The sequence below is a fragment of the Leptonychotes weddellii genome, chromosome 7 (assembly GCF_054177405.1).
Source record: "Leptonychotes weddellii isolate Sample4059 chromosome 7, ASM5417740v2, whole genome shotgun sequence".
Taxonomy (NCBI): domain Eukaryota; kingdom Metazoa; phylum Chordata; class Mammalia; order Carnivora; family Phocidae; genus Leptonychotes; species Leptonychotes weddellii.
In genome coordinates, this window is record NC_138375.1 from 56,542,130 (window position 1) to 56,552,622 (window position 10,493).

Genomic DNA, 10,493 nt, shown 5'->3' on the forward strand with positions numbered 1-10,493 from the left:
AGAGTAGAGAAGGAAAATGACCTGATATGTTAGAAGTTTCCCTCTGGGTTTTTAAAAGTCTACCTACTTCCCTTCCAGTCATGGCCGATCACATCACTCAGCACCGCCCTACTGCTGTGGACTAGGAAAGCAGGACAAAATATTTCTAAATACTTAAGTTTGAAGACATTCAAGCACAAAAGGGCAGTGAGGAATTGTGGGATCAAGATCTGGAAAAGGGGGCTCCTGGGTGGCTCAGTTGGTTAAGCGACTGCCTTCGGCTCAGGTCACAATCCTGGAGTCCCGGGATCGAGTCCCGCATCGGGCTTCCTGCTCAGCAGGGAGTCTGCTTCTCCCACTGACCCTCCTCCCTCTCATGCTCTCTGTCTCTCATTCTCTCTCTCGCAAATAAATAAAATCTTAAAAAAAAAAAAAAAAAAAGATCTGGAAAAGGAAAACCCAGAGGGATGAGTGCAGCATTTGGGGCCTCCTCTTCCCAAAAGGTATCTGCCAATTCTGAAATAGGAGGCTGAAAGCTAAAAACTTGAGCAGAGCTTCTAAAACACTCATGAGTCTAGTGGACAGACAATGGAGCTCAGGGTACACCGAGGGGGAATCCAGTACCTCCCGCCCCGGGCTTGTGTGTGCATTACCCAGAAAAAGTAATCAAGGCTGGGGGTCAGGTAAATCCCCCAAGCTTTTAGTTGTAAACCCCTAAAGGATACACCCTTGGAATAAGAATGAAGCAGTCATCACTGGGTCTAAAACCCAGCTTTGGGTCCTCTCAAACCATCTCAATCTCTGGGATTCCCCGGCCCCTAGCCACCTGCAACAAAGTAAACCTTTCTGGCACCTGGCTGGCTCAGTGGGTGGAGCATGCGACTCTGGATCTCAGGGTTGTAAATTCAAGCCCCATGTTGGGTGTAGAGATTACTTAAAAATAAAATCTTTAAAAAAAAAAAAATTAAACCCTCTTGAGAAGAGGATAACACCACCCAAACCTCAAACGATCTCCTAAAATTTTCATATACGGTGCCCGAACTTTATTCAAAAGAAACCAGGCATCTGAGGGAAATAAAACATGATCATGATGATCATGATAATGACCATTAAAATGGCTACCATTTGTCGTTTGCTGTGTGTCAGGTACTATGTAAAACACTTTCTGTACATTATGTCATTTAATCTTGACAACCCATGTGCAGCAAATACTTCCACTGCTCCCTTTTAGAAATGTCAAAACTAAGGCTTTGAGAGAAGTGATCCACCTAAGGCCATACAGATAGCTGTTTATCAGTTTTGCCCCAGGCATTTGGAACAAAATCTCAGAATTTGTATTATTTTTAACATCGAATAAGCACTTTGTAGGGGACAAATAACTGTCACTCACCCTTGTATTCAGAAGACATATACAATAAGTAACTGTGGCTCACAAGCCCCGGGCTAAGACCCAGAAGCCCAGAGTCACATGAGGGAGGACCCTTACCTTGGGACACTGACAAAGATGGCTAGCAGCTCTCATACACCCACGGCCGATGGGCTGGAGCCAGGCTGCAGATGTTTTGTTTGGTCCACACAAAGTTTCTGAAAAAAGGAGATTTTACATAAAAATATAAATTCCTGTCTTCTTTTAAAAATAGTAAGATCTATGGACGCCTGTGTGGCTCAGTCAGTTAAGCGTTTGCCTTCGGCTCAGGTCATGATCCCAGGGTCCTGGGATCGAGCCCCATGTTGGGCTCCCTGCTCATCGGGGAGTCTGCTTCTCCCTCTTCCCCTCCCCCGGGCTACTTGTGTGCACATTCTCTCTCTCCCTCTCTCAATCTCTCTCTTTCAAAAATAAATAAATAAATAACCATTTTAAAAAAATCATCAAGAGGGGTGCCTGGGTGGCTCAGTCGGTTAAGCGTCTGCCTTCAGCTCAGGTCATGATCCCAGGGTCCTGGGATCGAGCCCCGCATCGGGCTCCCTGCTCAGGGGGAAGTCTGCTTCTTCCTCTCCCACTCCCCCTGCTTGTGTTCCCTCTTTCGCTATCTCTGTCTGTCAAATAAATAAATAAAATCTTAAAAAAATATAGTCTCTAAAAAAAAATCATTAAGGTCTAGCAGCACTGGGCCTACATTTCCGCCTTGATTGGCAGCTTCCATGTAGGACAGAGCATGAACTTCCTAGGTCACCACAGTTCCCAGTAGCCCAGTTCTCAATTATGTGACCTGCCTGGCCCAGGGGGCAGTTGGATGATGACCCTTAGTTACAGCAGTAGGATGAAGCCATATGTTCTCAGGACAATGTTTGATGACAGATGAGGAAATCTTAAAGGTCAAAGAAGCCTTCACGGATCTGGTGTTATTTTGAGCAAGGGGACATCATTCAAGCAAAAGAATAGCATGGGCAGAGGTAAGAGTAGCAAGGAGGAGTATATTGTGTTATGAGAACTACGAGTCTCAACATGCATGGAGTACAGGAGCAGGGATAGGAAAATGATCTGGAAAGGCAGGCAGTGGTCACATCTTGGAAGACCTTGCATTATGTGCCCAAGTGAGTCTGGTCAAGGGAGTATAGACAAGTTTACAAATCCCAGAGAGTGAGTCAGGCTGTGGACACGTAAATATTGAGTGTTTTTGCAAACCAAAGATAAGTGATATGTGTCTATTGAATGAATGAATATATGAATGTATACACGGAGAATGAAGGAGGCAGCCAACCTCCAGGGTCCACTGGTGTCAACCCTGATGAAGGTTTTAAACCCGAACATTGCAGTGTGGTCCATGGCAAGGGATTACCCAGAGCTGGAGAAAAGGGGGCTGGGAGTATGTGATACTTTGCAGGAGACTATATGAGGACCCATTCCCACAGGGACCAGTCGCAACTCCGTCACACCTCTGTCTTCTAGAGGTCCAGGACCCTTTGCTGCCCTTTCCCAGAAAGTGTCTATTTCCTCTTCCCTCTGTCTCCCTGAGCCAGACCAAATGAATCCCAATGGTTCCAGAGCATTCGCAGGCTTGGATGAGGAGGGGGCTTAGAGCTGGCAAAGAGTATACATGAAAGTCACTTCACGTGCTTCCTACAGATGAGGAAACTGAAGCCCAGGAAGGGCCTCCCTTGCCACAGTCAGTGAGTTAGGATAGGTGGTCTCCAAGTAAAGGCTGTCCCATCCCCAAGCGAAGCTCTGATGGCCCAGAGGCAGTATGATATGAGCACAGACTCAGGGTATCTGTCAGGATGGGGCAAGATAGCTCACTGCTCCCTGTCTCCCTTCGCCAGGACACTGTGGGGAGTGATGGAATGGGGACCAGCTGAGTCACAAGAGGAGAATGAGCCTTTCTCAAGCCTCTCTGATGTGCCCAGAGGTGACCAGCTTTCATTTAATCCACCTTTCATTTAATCCTTAAAGAGCTTTTGAAGGCCAGTGGTTATTGGCCCATATTACAGATGGGGAAACTCAGGTTGAAAGAATTTGGTAACTTACCCACAGTAAGTCACACAGCTAATAAGTGGCAGAATCAGTACTTGAACTCAGGTCTAGCTGACTCTGAGGCACGGGTTCTATCGGGTGGTCCACGAAGATCCCGCTGCAAACCTCAAGTCTTTGCCACCCTCCTGGCAGGGAACTCTCTTCCCAGCTCACCTCTCAAAAGTGCAAGTGGGTTGTAGCTCTCAGGTCTCGGCCACCTCTCCCTGATCACCAAAATCTAAAGGAGCCTCCCCTTTTATTATTCCACCTTCATAGCCTTCATCCTCATCTTATTTCTTAAGTATCTTATTTATATATCGCCCTCTTCTCCACTCCCCCACCCCATTATTAGCTACTGGAGAGTAGGAACCTTGTCCTGCACCAAAGTGTCCCTGGGCCTAGGGTGTCAGTAAATATCTGTTGAATGAATGAATGAATGAATGAATGAGTTGGACCTGCTGCTTAGCCTAAAAAGACACAACCAAGAAAAAGTGCGTTTAAGGTATTTTCCTTAGCAGAGCAGTTTTTTCTGCTCGGCGCTATCACCGTGCACACCCTCTGTTTTCCAGGGAAGGAAGCTACCTTCTGAGCTGATAAAGGGGAGGAGAGGTTCCTCTGGACCCAGAGGCTGTTCTCCTGCAGGCTGGCCCTACAGAGCCCCCCAAAAGTCCCCAGAGGTGGGCAGCCTTCCCACCTGCTCCCCAGAAGGCAACCTGCGGAGGAAAACCTCCCGGGGTGACCTGGTCCACCCGGCCGGGCCGACGAAGTGTGGGAAACCGGAGGCCGGCCGGGCGCTGGGCGGGGCTACCCCCGCGTGGCCTCGGCTTTGTTTGCCTCTGTGTATGGCAACCAGAAACCACCGCAGCCAGCAGTTCTCGGAGCCCGGCTCCCGCACCCCGCCCCCCCGCCTTTATTTTAATCTCCTAAACTGATTTGTCAGCAGCAGGAAGTGACATGACAGCTTTCCTCACAAAAGGGAAACTCCTCCGCGTTACCATGGGGATGGAGGCCACTGTATGGTCACAGATTTATATAATCTTAAAGGTGTACACACCATGATGTCATCCAGGACGGGCAGGGGAGGGAGGGAGGGAAATGGACTCCAGAGACTGTAAGTCCGAGGCAAATTAGCTACGATTTGCAAAATTCCAAGGAAAGGAGAGGATGCGGTGGAGGCATTTGGGGCTGGAACTATCCTAATGGAAACCACAGAAAAGCATAAAGAATGCATTGATGCATCTTCTAAGGCTGGGAGGAATCTTACCCATTAGATCCAGGGCAAATTGGTCATTTTAGAGGTGGGAAAACTGACACCAGAAAACTGCTAGAAGTTGTTAGGAATGGGGGATGGGATCTTAGTGTACCTCCAGGGCCCCGTACCTGCCAGGCACTTGACATTCATGAGCCCATTTCCTCCTCACAGGTGAAGCAGGTTATATTATCCCATTTCACAAGTAAGGTTGCTGAGGCCCAAAATGATAAATAGCTTTTCCACCCCCAAATTATGTGGTAAACCATGCTGATGTCTGGTTGGCTATAACATTCACCCTTTCCCCACTTCCTCAAGCTGTCTTTTGGACTGAACTAGGACTTCGGTTCCCATTCTTCTTTTGGACCCAGGTTCCAATCTCTGCAATGCTGTTTACTTGCTGTATGAACTTGGACATGTCACTTCCTCTCTCTGAGCCTCAGTTTCTTCTTCTGTAAAATGGGTGCTGCTGCTAAAGGTTTTCATGTGAAGGTCCATAAAGCAGTTAGCACAGTGGCTGGCACGCGGTGCTAGCTCTAAAATTGAGAGCTATTATAACCACATTACAAGTAGTAAATGATGGACTTGTCTCTATTTCAATCTCCCCTTGAGAAACAAACATTTTAATAGTTTGAGCATCTTTCTCCTCATCATGAGGTACTTCCCTCCCCCCCCCCCTCAGAAAAGCAGTCTCAGGCCAAAAGTGACATACTCCAGAGGGCCCAAAGACCAGGAATCAGATACATGGAGCAAGAGGGCTGTCATCCCTACTTTCCTGAGCTGGTGGGAGTGGAGCAGCTTGCATTGGGAGAAGTGAGTGAATTGTTTTCACTGGTGGCTCCCTTAGGCAGCTGCTGTATTTTTCCACTGCATGGATCACACTGGAGATTAATTTTGGTTCAGCCAGTGCCTGCCAAGCAGAAAGCAATGGCCTGAGCCCACAGGGAAGTCAGCCACAGCATCTGCCATGGACTTGAAGTTGCTGGTATGTTTCCACGAAAGGAGATATTCGCCATAGTAAATTTCTAGGGTTTGATAAAAACACTGGGTACAGTTTGTTTTGAAAGGCGTGAACACACTTGCAGTTGAAAGCCCAGCCAAGGAAATGAGCTTGCCAGCTCAGGGGAAGTTCTTAGAACTTAAAACACAGGGATCTTTCAGTCATTGAGAGTCAAGTGGCAGATGGTGAACCAATGGGGAAAGGTCAAGGACACTGATTGTGTGTCAAGGTCTTAAATGATCTGGCAGGACCAGGACCACTGTTCAGGGGCACTACTGGAGAAGTAAGAGGTTTCCTTTTCTGCTTCCTACATCACTTTGTCCAGAAACAAGTGGGGGGGGAGGGACCAGAGCTATGGGGCCAGTAACCCAAGAGCTTCACTGTTATTTAATTCAACATTATAGACTGGATTATGGGTAGGTAGTCAATTACACCTTGTTTTGGCCCGTTCGGCAAGAGTAAAAATCCAGAATCTTGCCCTGAGCAAATCAGATTTGATTGCCTATCTTCAACAAAATTATGAAATCAGACCAGCAAGTGACCTGGAGGCAGCCACCAAAAATTCTGTGTATATATATGCTAGCATGGATGTATTCCAAAGCTTTAATGATCAGGTCGGGGGTGGGAATTTCAGGTGATTTGTCTGTGTTGTATTTGCTCATAGCACTTCATATTCTTTTCATAAGAATAAAGGTCTTTTCAAAGGCGAGGGAAAAAAAAAGAGCACGTGAGAGAAGCAAGTGATAAAGTGCAAGCCACATAGAATTAGGGAACAAAACAGATGTAGGGCCCAATTCGCCCCACTGCCACTTAGCTATGCTGGGTCTCCGCATCTTTGTCTGCAAAAGGGTCCTGCTGAGCTGTTTGGGAACAAGTAGCACACACCACCTTACACATAGCAGTCACGTTTACGTCAGGTGTTTTGGAAAACCATCGTCCTCATGATTCCAACACAGTTTAGAAAAGGTGGCTTTTTATATTATCCTGGGTAAAGTATTAAATAAAAAAGGCAACCCAAGCAAATGGTCATTCCTTTTTGGCTCTGGGAACACTTGGGCTCCCTGTGTAACATGGTAGGAATATGTGGGTGGTCACCTGGATCTGATAAAGAGTTCAGCTGCAGTACCTGGTTTTCCATGATAGATCACACTTTTCTACCTCCCTTGTAACCCAACCATCTTGGATTGGAAGGGCCCCCAAGTAGTAGAAGACCAGATCCCAAGACACACATCTGCGAGGCCCTTGTCCAGATTCTGGTTCACTCATGGGAGAGGGATTAGTTGGGGCTGCCCAAGAAATAAAGCATTGAGGGCGCCTGGGTGGCTCAGTTGGTTAAGCGACTGCCTTCGGCTCAGGTCATGATCCTGGAGTCCCTGGATCGAGTACCACATCGGGCTCCCTGCTTGGCAGGGAGCCTGCTTCTCTCTCTGACCCTCCCCCCTCTCATGTGCTCTCTCATTCTCTCTGTCTCAAATAAATAAAAATAAAATCTTTAAAAAAAATAAAGCATTGAGATTTCAATAGAAATGCCATAATTTATTCTGTTGTATAAAAAAAGTCATCCTTACATAACAAAATGTCTTCTTAAAAGAAGAAATATATTATTTCAGCTTATAAATAAACACACAACCACTGGCAACTAAAAAAACCCAACACTGGTGCTTCCCATCAGTGCTGAACACAAACCTGCTTAGGATATATTTACAGGATATTACAGTACTCAAACACAAAAATTGAGGTATTTGGTTCTTCTAGGAGTAGACACTGACATTTGTGAAGGCAGACCACCTCCACAAAAATAAATAAGGTATATTCTCATAGGTATGTGTCGTCAGGAATGATAATACTGGTATGTCAAGCATGAAGAGTTCCTACAAAAAACAGGAGCAAGCAAAAAGAAACCGGCTCATACACAGAGTCCTTTCTCTTCTGCCCCTTTTTGTCAGAGGGACTTGATGTACCCACTATATATATATATATATATATATATATATATTGGTCCCGAATGTGCTGCGTTCAGCAAACATCTTGATGCTACATCATCACTATGACTGCTTAGGAACCCATTGGAGCTCGGGGTGAAATTAAATAAATAAGGACCAGCCCTCACAAGCACCCTCCCCAGAGTTATTGCATTTCTCCTCAAGGAGCCTAGAGTCCCAGTGGGTTATGGAGATCACCTCCCGTGGCCTTTCAGCAGCTGGGAGAGGTCGTAATGGGGCTCTGAAGGTAGCTCAATGCACTGTTCGCAGAGTGGACGGGGATGGAGACAGGAAAGTTGAAGACCGTGGTGGTGGACGTGCTGCGGTCCAACACAGCCATGGCAGGGCTCCCAGCCTCTGCTGAGCAGTGTGGGGCCAGGACCTGCGACTCAAACTGCAGCAGCTGGCCCATGAAGCTGAAGTTGGGGGAAATGATGCTTCTCCTCTGCTTCACAAACTCAAAGGCCTCATCCAGCTTGACTCGGTTAGTCCTCATGAGGTAAGCGAGGCAGATGGTAGCTGACCGGGAAATGCCTGCCTGGCAGTGGACAAACACCCTTCCTCCAGCATTCTTGATGGAGTCTGGAAAACAAAGGGTGGCTGGTTACTTGAGAGCTCAGGGGAACAACCCCAACCCCAGGCAGAGGGTGCCTAAGAAACGTGTGTCCTATCCAGAGATAGGTGCAAAGAACAGTAAGGGATTTAAACCAAGACCAGGCATCTCCACCAAGCAGAATGCTCTTGGATGGGTTAAGTCAATTCAACTTTCTGAGCCTCAGTTTGCTAATTTGTTGAATGGGACATCAAATCCCTATTTTGCAGGGATATTGCCAGAACCAGACTGATATTTAATGTATGGAGAAAGGCTCAGACAAATGTCATTCAAGTCCTTGCCACAGAGTTGGGCTTGGTGACTAAAATGGGGGGAGCAAGGCAGAAGTCCAAGACATCTGTCTATTTACCTATGAAGTCAATGGCCTCGTTGAACCAGGAGCTGATGTCCGCCTTGTGGTTGTCTTCCACAGGGATGCTCTTATACTGGTAGTAATCCTCAAAATGGTTGGGACAATTGGCTGAGACGTTGATCAAGGCAGTGATGCCCAAGGCGTCCAGCATGTCTTTGCGGGAAGCATGATAGGCACTGCCCAGGTACAGAAAGGGCAGGATCTCCACTGGGCCACCCTGAAATCCAGAAATATTCAAGACTTGTCAAGCTTTGCTCAAAGTCAAGGCCGGTGCCCACACCCACAAAAACTCCCTGCTGGAGAAGTCAGTTGCAGGTACCGGGGGCATTTAGCACTGCTGTTAGAGTATAAATAAATAGGGGACTAAACCCACGTGCCTCAAGTTCATTTCTGTAGTGCCAGCAATTAGACTCCCCTCCATCAGACCACTTAACCGTGGGATAAATTAATAGCCCTGTGTCCCCTCCCTTATAAACTTGCAGGTTACTTTGGAATATTCTCACTAGTACTGCTCTTTCAGGCCTTTGCCAGCTGGTCCTTCCCCCCCCCCTCAACACAGGCCCCTACTAACCTGATCATAGAGTGGGGTGCTACAAGAACTGCACCCTGATTCGGCGCTGTCAGGGATGCTAGTACTCAGAGGAAGGCTGAGCCCCATGGGGGTCGACTGTTTGCTGCACAGCTCTGGGCAGGAAGCTGAAAAAGCTTCATATCCTCCTGGGAAGACAAAGAGACATATTTGTTTCCATTAGTATCTTCGGGGCCAGGGCACCTTCATCCCACCCCCGCGCCCACCAGGGTTGAAGTTTACCCCGGAGATGCCCAGGCAAGTCTTTGTTCTTAAAGCCAAACAAAGCCAACGACAAGTCCCCGGACTAAGGCTCGGGCGCCCACGCGCTCCAGTGGGGCAGCCCCAAGGGGCCGAGGGCCAGGGGTCCCGCGGCAAGGCGGCGGGGGGCGAGCGGCGCCAGAGCTTCCCCGAGAGCGTACCTTTGAGGAAGAAGACTTGCGCGGCGCGCGCCTCGCGGCGGAGCGCCCCGGCGGCCAGGGCCAGGGTGCCGTCGCGCTTGGCGCCGTCCAGCGCGGCGCTGCGCTCGTCCAGCAGCACCACGGCGTGGTAGGCGCCGGCCAGCAGGCGACCGCGCAGCTCGGCGTTGGGCACGATGTGCTCCAGGCCCATGGCGCCCTTGGCCCGGCGCCGCACGATGGTGCTGAAGCGCACGTTGACCGAGCCGGCGATGTGGCCGGCGTTGAAAGCGAAAAAGGAGCGGCAGTCCAGCAGCAGGCACTGCGCCGCGCGCTCCCGAAGCAGCGTCCGCAGGGCTCCGGCGTCCAGGGAGCCCACTTCCATGACCATGGCCGGCCCTAGCGCCCCCAGCGTGCCCGTTCTCGGTGCTCTTTGTCCTCGGAAGCCAAGGGCAGGGCAGCGGCTTTCGAAGAAAAGCCCGACCCTAGTTCTCTCTGCGCCGAACCCTAGACTGCCCTTAGACTGAGTGAGGGGGCGTCGCGGGGCACTCTCGGCCGCCTAGGCTTCTTTGCTGTTCCCCCGACTGCCCCTCCAGCCCCACTCACACCTATTACAGCCCGGCGTCCCTCGCAGCGAGCCCAGCCTGCGGGAATGCGTTTATATGTGGCCTCTCTGGGGGCGGAGCGGGGCGGGGCGGAGCGGGCGCGCAGGGGGAGGGGAGTTGTTTGTTTGAATGACGATCACGTGACCGTGTGGTGACGTCACCCGCCCAGCCCGGCTCGGCGCCGGCGGAGCCAGAGGCGAAGACGTCATCCGCCTCGGAGCGGGATCCGCTGGCTGCTGCTGGCTCGGGCCCCAGTCCGGCCGTCCGGCCTGCGCCTGGCGCGTCCCTGGGGATCC

General features: G+C 49.6%; 1 protein-coding gene across 1 annotated transcript; it reads right to left on the reverse strand.

Moving 5' to 3' along the window:
* Window positions 1–7,194: 7,194 nt before the first annotated feature.
* On the reverse strand, window positions 7,195–10,238 carry DUSP1 (dual specificity phosphatase 1). Its single transcript, XM_006737947.3, has 4 exons — window positions 9,617–10,238; window positions 9,198–9,343; window positions 8,624–8,843; window positions 7,195–8,243 (listed from the first exon to the last, which is right to left on the reverse strand). Exons 1-4 carry the CDS (start codon window positions 9,981–9,983, stop codon window positions 7,873–7,875), a joined length of 1,104 nt encoding a protein of 367 aa, XP_006738010.2. The 5' UTR covers window positions 9,984–10,238; the 3' UTR covers window positions 7,195–7,872.
* Between the last annotated feature and the right edge of the window lie 255 nt (window positions 10,239–10,493).

Excerpts from the sequence above, each read along its gene's own strand:
- DUSP1 (XM_006737947.3), bottom strand. The coding sequence starts at position 9,983 with ATGGTCATGGAAGTGGGCTCCCTGGACGCCGGAGCCCTGCGGACGCTG. Across the intron at positions 9,344-9,616 it reads GCAAGTCTTCTTCCTCAAAG|GAGGATATGAAGCTTTTTCA; the intron begins GTACGCTCTCGG and ends TTGTCTTCCCAG. Across the intron at positions 8,244-8,623 it reads CGAGGCCATTGACTTCATAG|ACTCCATCAAGAATGCTGGA; the intron begins GTAAATAGACAG and ends TTTGTTTTCCAG.